This window comes from Diceros bicornis, chromosome 7 (assembly GCF_020826845.1).
Source record: "Diceros bicornis minor isolate mBicDic1 chromosome 7, mDicBic1.mat.cur, whole genome shotgun sequence".
Lineage (NCBI taxonomy): Eukaryota > Metazoa > Chordata > Mammalia > Perissodactyla > Rhinocerotidae > Diceros > Diceros bicornis.
Genome location: NC_080746.1, coordinates 6,167,020 through 6,180,890, shown reverse-complemented (window position 1 = coordinate 6,180,890; position 13,871 = coordinate 6,167,020). Strand labels below are relative to the sequence as shown.

Sequence of the window (13,871 nt, the reverse complement as noted above, 5' to 3'; positions counted from 1 at the left end):
ACCTTCCCTCCTGGACCCTCCCCAATGCAGAAGCTAAACCCTTGGCTCCTTCCGGAGCAACTGCCGGCTCCAAATCCGTTGCCCCTGCTGCAAACCCCTCCCTTATCAACCTTGCCCCAGCCCAATGCCCAGGTCTCGCCCCTCTAAACTGCACCTCTCCGCCCACGGCCCCTCCCCCACACCGTGCCTAAGCCTAACCCCCACCCACGGGGCCACCTGGCTCCCAACACGCCCGCTCCCCTGCCCCATGCCCAGAGAAGCAGCGACCCTCGGAGACCCAGCCGCTCCCTCCCTCCACTCCGCCGCAACACTTTAACCCTTCGCAGCCCCCTGCCCACCCCAACCTGAGCCGCAGGCGCGGGTCCCCTTATCCGCTGAGCTTCTCGGCCCGCGGGCTCCGGGACGCGCTCGCTCCCGCAAGGCGTCTCGGTGCGCGCACGCTCCGGGCTCGGGCGGCGGAAGGGGCGGGGCCTGGAGCGTGACGGGGGCGGGGCCTAGCGGGGCGGGGCCTAGCGGGGCGGGGCCTAGCGGGGCGGGGCCTAGCGGGGCGGGGCCTAGCGGGGCGGGGCCTAGCGGGGCGGGGCCTGGAGCGTGCCGGGGGCGGAGACCGCGCGGGGGGCGGAGACCGCGCGGGGGGCGGGGGCCTGGAGCGGGCGGGGGGCCGGGGGCCTGGAGCGGGCGGGGGGCCGGGGGCCTGGAGCGGGCGGGGGGCCGGGGGCGGCGCTAGCCGGCGCGGCTGGGTCGTGGGATGCAGTTTTCAGTTGGCTTGTTGGTCTCACCTGATTTAGAAACTTCCGGAGGGCGGGGTGTGTCGGTTGTCTTTGCCTGGCCGAGAATTGAGGCTGTAGAGCCCCTGAGTAAGTGAATGCAATTTTACTAGCTAACGTTTGCAGAGAGCATACGCTGCTCTTTCTTTCCGCCCTCTTAGTACGACAGCTGTATGCGCTATGCCGTTAGTTCCCGTTGTACAGTTTGGGGAACCGCGGTTTTTCGAGTTTCGGTGAGGAGAACGCGGCCCTGAGCCTCTGCCCCCGGCGTGTCCCCATTTCTCCCTCCCGTCCCCGGGCCCTCGACGTCCGGAAAGAAAGTACACATATCGGAGAAATACTTTCATAGGAAACTCGGTAATGTTCCTCTTGTTAAGAATCTGGGTCCCTTTCTCTTTATTCACTGGGGTTTATGTAGAGCGGCTTCAGAATACTTATTCCACCGCTCCTCCCACCGGTCGGGCAGAGACCATCCTCAGTTCTCTCGACTGGACGGAAATATGTCAGAGAAGCCGGCGGGCCAAACTACTGTTCGCACCTGGTTGGAAAAGAGTGGTTTCCGAATAAGGCCCCATCTCCGCTCCCCTGAGGGCTGCACGCCTGCCCTCAGCTCCTGTTAGACCGTTGGGAGGTCCTTGAATTAGAAACCAAGGAAAAGGGCAGGGGACATCATCCCACAGTTGTCGTCCATAAATTCCCTTACCTTGGGTCTCTGACCAGCCTAGGGTGAAACAAAGAGTCAAAGCGCTAAGTTGTAAGTTTAAAAAAAAAAAAAAAGTAACCATCTCAGTACTCTTGTAGCTTCACACACACAAACAAGGAAGTTTATTAAAAAAAATATTTATTAATTTTTACACCTGCTGAGTAGCACAACACTATTAACACTATAACTCACTGAATGTACAATAAATGTTCACATTTAAATAACAGGATAGGGTCAACATTTTCAACCTGTGGATCATCTTTAGCGTCTCATGAAGTGCTTTTTAGCTCTAGACATCTTAAGTTTCTTGAAAGGATAATTCCAAATCAGAAAATAATTGAAGAAGATCAAAACAATAGGTTTATCCAGAATAACAGGAATTTTACATGATGAAATGTCTATTTATGTGGGCAGAAATCAAACAATAAAAATGTAAAATCTATATGTAACCTACTCCAAAATTTTCAAATGCACTGATCAAAGTCTGCAGTGCCAATGTGTCTTAAGAGAGGCCACAGTATAAACATTGGCTACGTACATTTTTTCCGAATTGGGTCCTCAGATGGCTTATAATCTGCCATCTCTTCAAATCCAAGGCCTTTTGAAAATCTATTACCTTGGAATGAATGTGCAGAATACCTGATCTTAACGCAGTGTTGTTTGGCTTGACAGCCACCTGCATCTCTGGTGAATAATATACAAATTAGTTTTACTTATTCCACATAAGGGCAAAAGAAAAAAGAAAAAAAAAAACTTAGATGGGAAGGAGACAAAGAGGTCCTTCCACAATATTTTGTTTGTGTATTTTAAAACTTGAAATAACTGGCATAAAATGAACATTCCACTCAGTGATAAGTTATTCCTGAGGGGACGGGAGGTACCTTGTTGGTTCAAATTAAAAAGGACCCAATAGGGCCAAATTTAAAGTATAAAAATTAAACTGGACCTTTAGGAAAGTCTAATATTCTTCACCTAGCAAGTCTTTGTAGACTGGACACGGGGATATTTACAGTCATTACATTATGGGACTTTGGGACCCCGAGTCTCTATTTTGTGACTCTTTGTTACCAAAGATAGAGAGTCCATTTTCAGTTTCTACGCATTTACTGAGTAACTTTCTCAAGTTCTTTTAGTGCCCAAATTTTCAAGGATAACTAAATGAATGAGGTCTCAAAAATAAAGTGCAAAATCTACACATTAGTAAAGTTATTTCAACAGAACTGTTTACTTTTCAGAAAGATATCTTTACTATAGAGAAGCTACTATACTTCTTAATTTATAGAACCAGTTCTTACCCAGAAATGTAAATAAAATAAATTAGTTAACTTCATTTGAAACTGAAGTTAGGTCTTTCTATTCTGGAGTGATAAATTCTACCATGCAATAATTATTCTAAAAATGTGTTAGTACGTCACAAAAAGTTGTTAAAATACATACTGATTTCTGCAATGTTTTATGTGTACAACTGGAATGTACAGTAAAAAGAAAGGAAATATTTTTCCCCATTGAATTCATAGCTAACAAGACTCTAAACAGGAACACACATAAGGAAAACTATCGAGGCAGATTTTCTTTCATCTCCCATCTAACTGTAATATTCATAAAGACTGGATTTCCTCCAAACCCCTTATAATTACCTTAACATATTATAAATGTTCCCCACATTTTTGTTTTTCCCTAAGTGTAAAGTTGGTCATCTTACCAAAAGGTCCAGATGAGTTGCAATATGTTTAAAGTTAAAAATATTAAGAAATAAAGAGGGCCACCTTTCCATCCAACCTTAAAGAATGTTCATTTTAAGATAGCATTAGAAGTACTAAAATACACTGAATGCTGTGAGCAAGAATTGAATGTACACATGGTAAGAGCAAGGAATTCATCCTTTACTGATGAATGGTAAATGGGTCCTGTAAGGCAGGACAAGGTTTCAGTGCTTTTTACTTTATATCTATAATTGTTTTAGTCATTTTTCTTGGTACCAGTATCTCCAATATCCTCTTACTACAACCACAACCAGAGAAAGGGAGGCAATGCTTTAACGTAGGAGTTGAAATTCTGCTGACATCAAGTAACCTTTTCTCTTACAGGGAGTCCACCATCGTGGAGTAATCAAGTCAGATCTATCTGAACGTGAGGTTCTACCATAATCTGCTGATGGCCATCATCTGTGGAAAGCACTACCAATAGCCCAACAACAGTTTTCCAAAAAAGGCAATTAAAAAAAAAAAATCAGCAATAAGAAAAAAAATTTAGATGGCAGTTTTTCTTTCAGAACATCACTGTCAAACCTTTGTTTCATCAATTTTATTTTCATATTCAGTAGGCTCCCTTTGTTAAATTACTGAAAACACAGACTCACAAGATGAAGTAGTTCTGACCTAACACACACCCATAAAATGCCCCTTCTCCTTTGGTGCCACGGCTTGGAATTAAGAAGTCCAGTGGCCATGGACTTGGCACATCCTTTCTCCACCTTTGGTACAAACACAATACACCACTTAATATTTCCACAAAGGAAAAGTAAGGCTTATCAATGTGTTAAAAAACCAACTCAAGAGCAAGGCAAATTTTCTCCATCTTGAAATCTACTTTCCCCTGAAAGATCTGCATTCCATGGCAGAAACTCCTAGGGTTTGAAGAGTCAGTTTGGTAAATATGACCTTGAGAAAATAAGTCCCAGTGTATGTATGAGTGTCAAAACTGTAGTTTCCAAACTCTTGAGTGAATGATAAATCTTAAAAAAGAGTTCTAAGTGTCAGAAGCTTTCGGACTTATGAATGAGAAACAGGATGTGACTGCTCCATTCTAGCTCAGGGACAGAAGTTAAGGTTTAGTGATATGCACTTCACTGCTCCCATTCCCGTTGGTGGTGGTTGTAATGATGTACTGTGTGGGCTGCTGTTGGCTGGTGGTCTGGGGGTCCAAGTCACTGTGTGCAGTTGTCTGAACCTGGACTCCCCCGGAGAGAGCAGAAGCTTGCTTTTCCTCCAATTCTGGTTGACTTTCTGATAACACATAATGACCCTAGAGCAGGAAAAGGATCTTTAGAAATCTGAGGCCTAAAGATGGGCGTTCTTGGGGTGGAGGGGAAGAAATATACAAAGAAATGTTACAAGGGGACACCAAAATAGGTACCTATGGGAGATGCTTTACCTAATTCCTTCAGAGGATGAATCAGTCACAGTAATAGACTACAAAGGTAATTTAAGGGAGCACCTTAGTTGCTCTACCAAATGATACAGTGAAGAACTTCAGGTACAGAAATTTGCACCATGAATGGTAACTTACATGGGAAAGGAAACATGTGCTATTGCTCTGCTCCTAAGAATTTAGAAACTCATAAAATAAGATTGCTATCTGTCAATTAATGTTTAAGTTTACTACAAAATGGATCAAAGAAGAGGTATTTAAAGTCTCCTTACAGAGGCAGAATGGCCCCCAAGAAAAGTAGTCAAGATCAGTGGTTCCCAGACTTCAGAATTTCAAAGACTAGCAAAATTATAAGTAATAATAAATGTTCCCAAATTTTATTTTGCCAAGTAAAGTCATTTTTTAAATGCTACTGTCAAATGAGAGACATTTTAACACTCAAAAGCATAGGAAGAACACAACCTTAGAATAAAGTCCCTTATACAGAATAAATTTAGCTTTATGAAAACATACATTGTCTTTATTTATCCTCATTTTTCCTCTCATCGTGAAAACTTCTCCACAGGCCTGCAGCTAGCTATTGCCTTAGGTTAACATTTTTAAAGAAAGAATGTGTCAGTCATAGGGAGGATTGGTCAGCTACACAGGCTGAGAAAAAGAGAAGTCACAGAGGAAAACTCAGGCAGTAGTCTTTCCAAGCACTGTCCAGAAAAAAAGCCATAGCCAAATACCCAGTGGATTTATCTAGGGCCACATGTTCTGAGTCCACGCTCATCAGGCAACTTTCTCATTATGATTTGGTTTCCCATGTGGGTCTTTCTCTAGCAGGAGGGGGCTGGTTCCCAACCTAGGGTCCATGGACCTCCTAGGTGGTCCAGAGGTGGGTTTCAGAGAATGTATGAACCCCTGAAAATATACATTAAATTTTTGTGTATATATATTGTGGCAGGGGGAGAGGAACATCCTTGGCTATAATCAGGTTCCCAAATGAGTTCCTGGCCAAAAAAAGGTAAAGAGTTAATGGTTCCTCCAGGGAGCAAAAACACTAATGACTATTCCGTTTTACATTAGTTATTGTTTTCATTGACAATAGTGTTACTCTGGATTTATACATCTCTCCTAAGTCTAGTCAATGTGAGTTTGTGTGCTAAGAAATGGGTGAGCTTTCAGTGTACTTTGAAAAAAAAAAAATCATGTTTTTGAGGCCACTAGACTATTCTGCTACTCTTTGAAGCCTCTTGGGAAACAGTCGTTCTTCCCCTGGGAACATCCCACTATCCTTAGCCACTTTTGAGTATTTTTCTTAATTTAAATTTACGTACTCTGTCTTTTAACAACTTAGAGGCAGGCCAGAACAAACCAATGAAAATAAAAACAGAGGCAGCAGATACAATCAACATTGACCTGCCTGACCTAAATATAACAAGATAATTTATGGCAATGTTTTTCACCCTGGGGTGAATGAATTGTTTAAAAGAGCTCCATAATAGACTCATCGTATTATTCTCTTCCAACCCAGCTGAGGACCAATAGTCATGAAGACTCATATACTTTCCAAGAAGTACATAAAAAGGTGATCAATTACAAATCTATATGTATATGGATCTAGGAGATTCATTACAATTATTAATTAAATAGATATTTATTGAGCATTGGCTATAGCCCAGCCTCCTGTGCAAGGCACTGAGGATAAAGAGACCCAGCTTTCAAGGAATTCATTGTCTACTGAGAAAAAATAGACAGTAAAACAATAATAAAAATAAACTGTGATAAGGGTTATAATATAGCACCACAAGGTGTTTTGGGGATACAGAGGCGGTACTTCCAACTCAGATTTGGAAAGCTGAGGAGTAGAAGATGGGGGAAGGGGAGAGTGGGGCAGTATAGTGGACAGGAAAACCCTCCTGAGCAGCATAGCTTACCGGAGTAACGGCCTTCACTTGACCAGTGGTGACAGGAGTTGCCACACCACTGTCTGTAATCACAAACTGACCTGGGGGAAGTGTCATCATTTGAATCTCAGATGCTGAAAAACAGGAAATATTCATAGTTCAGTGGTCTCAGATTTTAATAGAAGTTGTAGAAACAAATACCTAACCAGTGACCACACTCCCCACTGAGACATTTTCCATGGATCTGCTTGCTGTGAGAGTCTTATGAGATATGATTTCTTGATACAGTGAAAGCATCTTTCATAAGAATTGATCATATGAGGTTACTAGAGAGTTCTCAAATATTGGAAACAATCAATCTCCCTCATATGTGGCTTCTGAATATCATAGACAAATATGCAACAATTTTTTAAAGCCTTGAAATAAATTACAAAGATTTACGTTAGCTCAGTATTTTTATCTTTTATATTCAGATGTGAATTTGTAGCACAATGAAGTTTTCTAGCTAATTAGTGAATAAAGACTGATAGAATCAGAATATGACAACTTTGCAATCCCTAATGAAACAGTGGAGCAAAGGAAAAAAGGAGACAGCCAAACATTATGTCCCTCCTGATGGGAGTACACAACACCAGCTATGAAGTGTCTCTGGGGAAAAAGCTGAACTTGAATCTGATCAAGGCTCTAGATCTAATTGCCAGTGTACAGGAAATAAAAGGGACAGAAAAAAGCATCTTAAATGATAATATAGGGATGCCAAGAGCAAAACCCAGAATGTGGGAAATTCTACAGGAAAATGACCCAGCTTCTTCAACACATAAATTGCAACTTAAAAGAGAGAGAACACATGTATTAAAAGAAACTCAGAAGAGGGGCTGTCCTGGTGGCATAGTGGTTAAGTGCACACACTCTGCTTCGGCGTCCCGGGGTTCGCAGGTTCGGATCCCAGGTGCGCAGCAATGCGCCATTTGTCAAGCCATGCTGTGGCAGCATCCCATATAAAGTAGAGGAAGATGGGCACGGATGTTAGCCCAGGGCCAATCTTCCCCAGCAAAAAGAGGAGGATTGGCAGTGGATGTTAGCTCAGGGCTAATCTTCCTCACCAAAAAAAAAAAAAAGAAAAGAAAAGAAACTCACAAGATGTGATCAATTGCAATGTATGGCCCTTATTTGGAACCCAATTTGAACATACCAACTATTAAAAAAAAACATTTATGAGATAATCACAGAAATATGAACACTGGATATTAGATGGTATTAAAGAATTACTGTCATTTATATTTTAGGTGTGATAATGGTACTGGAGTTGTTTTTTTTTTAATTCCTTTGGTTTTAGAGATATACTAAAATATTTATGGATGAAATGATATGAACTATTATATAGTTGAAGCACTGGGAGAGAATGACAGGAGGGTACAGAGGAGACAAGACTGGCCATGAGTTGATCCCCGTGGAAGCTGGATAATGGGTACCAAGGTGTTCATTATCCCATTCTATTTTTGTATATTTTAAATTTTTTGCCAAATAAAAAATTTCAATTCTAGAATCTCTTCCTCAGGTTACAATGCTAGCTCATAATATTATGACCATGGCTATCTGCATCATTCCACATTTCTTTCACAGGATTAAACTCAGTATAAATGTCAGTCTATTTACCAGGATTCTACTGGTATTTACCATGACTAGGAGCCTTTCCCTCACTAGAAACTAGACTCAGCCCTCATTGTGACCACCATTATTTCAGAGAATAGATTATAAAAATAACTAAGTGGTAGAGTTTCAGCCTGATTCCATACCAAATCCACATACATAGCCAAAGATCCATCACAACAGAGACGGACGCCAAGAAAGAAATCAACAGTAAGAGAAACATCCACACTGGCCTTCCTAACTTCTTGGCCCCTGTTCCTCCTAGTTCATACTATTAGGTCTAACTGTTACTCTATTTCTATTCCTTCCTTCTTTAGTCATAAAGGCCTCAGACCTTCCAGCTCATACCCAAGGCTGTCGTCCCTACCAAGATTGTTACCTATTCTGCCCCTTGGCAGCCAGCCTGTTACTGCTTCTGTAGCACTAATCTCAGGGTTTTGAAAGCAACTACTCATCTCTCTCTCTCTACTGGGTAATGATCTCTTTGAGCCAAAGACTGTCTTATTAGAAGAGGCAGCCCAGTGGGGTAGTTTAGAGTATAAACTCTGGAGCCAGATTGCCTGGGTTCCAATCCTCCCTTTACCAGCTATGTTCCTTGGACAAGTTACTCTATGTGTAAATTGCCTTATCTGTAAAAGGCAAATAACAATTGTGCTTATCTCATAGGTTGTTGTGAATACTGAATGTGATATATATGTGGTTTAGAATCATTCCTGGCACACAGTAAGAGCTTAATGAAAGTTGGCTAACATTATTATTGTGTGGTATTACTGATGTGAATGTCAATATTAATCTTTTGTACATCCAGGGTCTAGCACAGTGATATATGGGAATTCAATAAATATTGGTGGAAGAGATGCATCATTAGCATCAACATACCCTATATCCACCTATTCTACTTTTTAAACCACCTGCTTACACTTCCTGCAGCAGTATTCCTAGTGTCTCTGAAATGGGTGGCTCTCTGAGATGAGAACACTGCCTTGAATTTTGTCATGAAACTCATTCAAGTACATGTACTACAGAGTGTAGAAGATGACCAATGATAATTTAATCCAGAAAATCTGTTATAAAGCTGATGAAATTATGACCCATGGCTGCAGATTCCCCACCCACCACCTATAACACTACCCCTGTTTCGTACTTACAATAGCCACGGAAGGAATTCCAAGCATTGGGTAAGTAGGTGTGTTGTACAGAGGAACTCTGCTGCTGCTGCTGGAGGGCCTGGCCTTGTGCAGAAGAACCACCTTGTATGTGGGAGGGGCTGAGCCCCTGCTGAGACTGCTGGGAAGAGGGGCTCAGAGGCTGACCAGCCACCAAGAGAGAAAGAGAAAGCAAGAACAGGAAATTATGAATTTCCAATATAGTGAAGACACAAATAACTGAAAAAAACAAATCAGGCTAACATGAATTATGATACCCAATCACTGCTAAAATAATATTTTAAATAAGAATAGAATTAATGAGAAGCAATCATAACAATGAAATCCTGATTAGTTTTCAAAGGATTGTCTACAAGAGTATCCAAAAATTTAATTTCAATAAGCTTGTTAGAAAGATAAATGAATGAAAGTATAATTACCTACATTATGTAAGATTAAAAGCATTGAGAAGCCAAATAACGTGCCTGTGTCACAAGGCTAATCTGTAACACAAATGGAAGTGGAAACCAGAAGTCACCATTTCCACTGGAGTGCACTGGATAATCCCAGCCAGTGAGTGGAGGTAACACAGCCCACAGTGTAGACGCCCAGCCGACAGGCTCGCTCCTGTCTGTGGATCAAGCCCAAGCTCCGGAGTCGGCCATCCAAGTCCTCCACACTCCACTCCAAACTACCTTTCCAACTTCTTTTCCAATATCACTTCCTGTTACTAACATAAATAGTTTTTTATACATATACCATAATTTCCCATTGCTGTGTCTTTACTCACAATGAGAGCATATTCAGATCATAATGCCTCCCCCAACATGTCAAAATCATACCCCTCCTTCAAGACCTAATTCAAACACCACTTCTACAAAAATTTCCTTGTTTCCCTACTAAACATAATCTTTCCCTCTTCTGAACTCCCATAACTTATCTATATATCCATACCACCCTCAGACTCCTGCAGGGATCTTGGTAGGCCCTTCTCCAGCTGTGCCCCTCCTCATATGAGGCCAAATGGATGTGCTCACCTGGTATATGCGTCATATCCCAACCATATACCACACACTTCTAGGCTACACTTTGGGGACCACAGCCCTCCCATTCCCTATGGAAATGGCCCTGCACACACTTCCAGGGCCTCCACAAATCTCTTTCCTGGGTCCGTCCTCTTGCAGGGGTCCTGTCTTCTGCATATGGGTTCCTCTAATGGTATTTGGGCACCTGAGACTAAGGGGGTGGCTAAGGGATCGCCATTTGCAGGAGTGTGGATGAAAATGAGACAGGTGGGTCAGGGTGTCCACGTGGATAGACACAAGGCCCTGTGAGGCACAGGACAGAGCCTGGGGAGCAGACAGGGGGAGCAGTCTTGCGGAAGCCTGTCCCTGTGCCATCACATTCTAACAAGGAACTCTGAGGAGTCCCTCCTGGCCCTCCAGCCTCAGGTTCCTTTGAGAAACTTAAAATGTGATGCTAGGGGCCGGCCCCATGGCTTAGCGGTTAAGTGCGCACACTCCGCTACTGGCGGCCCAGGTTCGGATCCCGGGCGCGCCCTGACGCGCCACTTCTCCGGCCATGCTGAGGCGGCGTTCCACATACAGCAACTAGAAGGATGTGCAACTATGACATACAACTGTCTACTGGGGCTTTGGGGAGAATAAGGAGGAGGATTGCCAATAGATGTTAGCTCAGACCCGGTCTTCCTCAGCAAAAAGAGGAGGATTAGCATGGACGTTAGCTCAGGGCTGATCTTCCTCACAAAAAAATAAATAAATAAATAAAAGAGGTTTAAAAAAAAAAAGTGTGATGCTAGTTGGGGTGGGAAACTCAAGGAGAGAGTCTGCTTGTCTTGCACTGGGAGAAGTAATAAGAGACCTCACAGCCATGGCAGGCGGTGTGCAGCACCCAAGCCCCACCTATAACCTCCAACAAACAGGAAGGGAGAGAAAGTGCACGTGTATCCTATGGATTTCTGCAGCAACTAGAAGGGCTCAGAGACAGCAAAGGAGGGAGAAATCCTTTCTCTTGGCTTCTTCTCACCCCAGCCTGGCAACAGCCAGTGCCATCCACGGTGTTTGGCAGAAAATGCAATTAATTTTGAAGTGGCACTATCCATATTATTTAGTATCAATTGTTACTTGACATATATTTTTCAATTTTGTCATTATGAAAGTATGTGTCAAGTAGGAAAATAAAACATTTTATTTAACAGTTTGTTAGCTTGATTCAAAACTTTTCACTACTCAGACACATGGCATGTAGGCCTTCATTTGTACACTTGTCCTAGAACCTGTGAATGTCAGGAGTGGGCCTATATCATCCTTTATGGTACAAGTACCTTCACTTCAGATCCTATTTATTTGTACTCATGTTTTATCTCCCTACTAGACTCCAGGCTCCTTGAAGGCAAGACCTAGAAAAGTTTCATGCAAAGGGTAAAAATTTAATAAATATTATTTGAAAGGATGTAGCTATGCTATCTCAATAATAGACTTGATCATATAAACACAATAGTACTCCACAAAGTCACTGTTCCAAAATTATAGAAACAATTTAGCAATTGCATACTATCATATAGCCATTTAGAATAGGAAGCAATCGCTAATGTTGTCTCTAGGATATCATATCCCAGGGCTCCATCTGGACAGAGAAGCTAATCACTTAAAGTACGCATGTCCATAATACCAATATAACAATTGGAGGCAAAGGTAAGACTCTTTAAATAAGATCAAAAAATAACAATATAATTTCAATAGTCAAGGAGACTAGGTCTGAAGATCATCTCTCTTCACTCTTATTAACTCCTCAGGGTCCCTGAGGTCATGTTAACCTCTGTGAATAGTGTACGGAGACGTGTACCTGGGATGAGGATGGTGCCGAGGCTGTGGGCTCAGTGACCTGGATGTGCTGCACCTGGATGGCATGCTGGGTGTAGGTCTGAGGGTCGTGGAGCTGGCCAACATCCACAGTGGACTGCTGAGACTGGTGAGGGGAAGTGGCCTAGAGAGAGGAAAAAACCAAATGCATATGGATTGAGGTTAGGAGAAATATTTCCAGAGAAAAAGTTCAGCTAAAACAATATCCCAGCAGAAATATAAGAACAGATGGAACTGCAGATCCAGTGCTTCACTCCAGAGGGCCCACACCTAAGTCAAGCTGGCAAACATTCAAGGAAAAGGTAGCTTTACAAATTATGCTCATAGGGAAATGCAAATCAAAACCACAATGAGATATCACCTCACACCTGTTAGAAGGGCTTTTACCAAAAAGACAACAGAGGAGTGACATCAGCGTCATGGCAGCGTCAGCTTTCCCGTGAACTCTTCCTCCGCTAAGATACAACAAAAGGAACAGTCACAGACCAACAACGGAATCCTAGATGGTGAAAAGCAAGATCAGAGAGATCCACACTGCCGCACATCTGAGAGTGGAACGTGCTGGGTCCCCGGAGGAAGTGGGGAGAGGTAAGGAGAACTCCTCTCCCTCCCCATCAGATCAGCAATCTCGGTCCACGCGGCTCCCAGAGAGGGGGGAGGGGTAGCACTCTGCGGGAAACCGGAGCTCTTCAGGCTAACTCAGCCAGTGGGAAACTCCCACACAGAGGACTCAGAACTGCTACGGGGGACCATCAACATCTGAGCACCCCAGGAGAGCGGATAACGAGGGGTGAGCGAGAAGCCCCCCATGCCAGGGACCCAGCAGGCAAAAGAGAGAGCCCCCTGCTCCCCACAAGCTGGACACTGCAGCTCAGCCGACCAGACCAGACCAAGCGGCCGGCGGATTGCAGCGAACAGCTGGGTCAGAGCACAGAGGGCTCAGATTACACAGCCCTTAACCCCCACACAGTGGCAGCTGGTGGAAATTGCAACCAGATATTTCCAGGGTAAGGAAAAACAAAGCCAATACAGGAAACACAATGCAAAGGTATATGAAATCACCAGACCAGAAGGCAAATGACAAGCACCCAGAAACCAACCCTGAAGACACAGAAATCCATAACCTAAACGAGGGAGATTTCAAAATAGCTATCATAAAAACACTCAATGATACAAGACAACACAGACAAACAATTAAATGAGATTAGGAGTTTGTTCACAAAAGAGATTGAAATCATAAAGAAAAACCAATCAGTGCTGATGGAGATGAAGAACACAATGAGGGAGATAAAGGAGAATCTGGAATCTTTAAAGAACAGAGCTGACAATATGGAGGAAAGAATTAGCATTTTAGAGGATAGGAATACAGATATGCTCCAGATGGAAGAGGAGAGAGAACTAAGACTAAAAAGAAATGAAGAAAGTCTCCGAGAAATATCTGACTCTATTAGGAAATGTAACATAAGAATTATAGGTATTCCTGAGCGAGAAGAGAGGGAAAGAGGAACAGAGAGCCTATTCAAGGAAATAATAGCTGAAAATTTCCCAAATCTGGGGAAGGAGCAGGAAATACCAGTAAGCGAAGCCAACAGGTCACCTAAATATGTCAACAGGCAAAGGCCCTCTCCACGACACCTAGTGGTAAGGCTAGCCAGAGTCAATGACAAAGAAACAATATTAAG

At 43.0% G+C, this 13,871-nt stretch overlaps 2 protein-coding genes across 3 annotated transcripts in view; both read right to left on the bottom strand.

Annotated features, from left to right (window-relative positions):
• The window catches only part of NFRKB (nuclear factor related to kappaB binding protein), a 37,263-nt gene extending 36,856 nt beyond the window's left edge, over positions 1 to 407 (bottom strand). Inside the window, exon 1 of the mRNA XM_058544813.1 lies at positions 339 to 407. The gene's annotated coding sequence lies outside the window, so the exon portion shown is untranslated. The remainder of the gene's footprint in view (positions 1 to 338) is intronic.
• A 1,163-nt stretch (positions 408 to 1,570) lies between these two features.
• PRDM10 (PR/SET domain 10) overlaps positions 1,571 to 13,871 on the bottom strand; it is a 96,627-nt gene continuing 84,326 nt past the window's right edge. For both annotated transcript variants that reach the window (XM_058544811.1, XM_058544810.1), the window contains exons 19-22: positions 12,173 to 12,313; positions 9,311 to 9,470; positions 6,543 to 6,646; positions 1,571 to 4,494 (exon numbers count right to left, since the gene is read on the bottom strand). In XM_058544811.1, the coding sequence (XP_058400794.1) occupies positions 4,294 to 4,494; positions 6,543 to 6,646; positions 9,311 to 9,470; positions 12,173 to 12,313 (606 nt within the window). In that variant the 3' untranslated portion in view covers positions 1,571 to 4,293. The remainder of the gene's footprint in view (positions 4,495 to 6,542; positions 6,647 to 9,310; positions 9,471 to 12,172; positions 12,314 to 13,871) is intronic.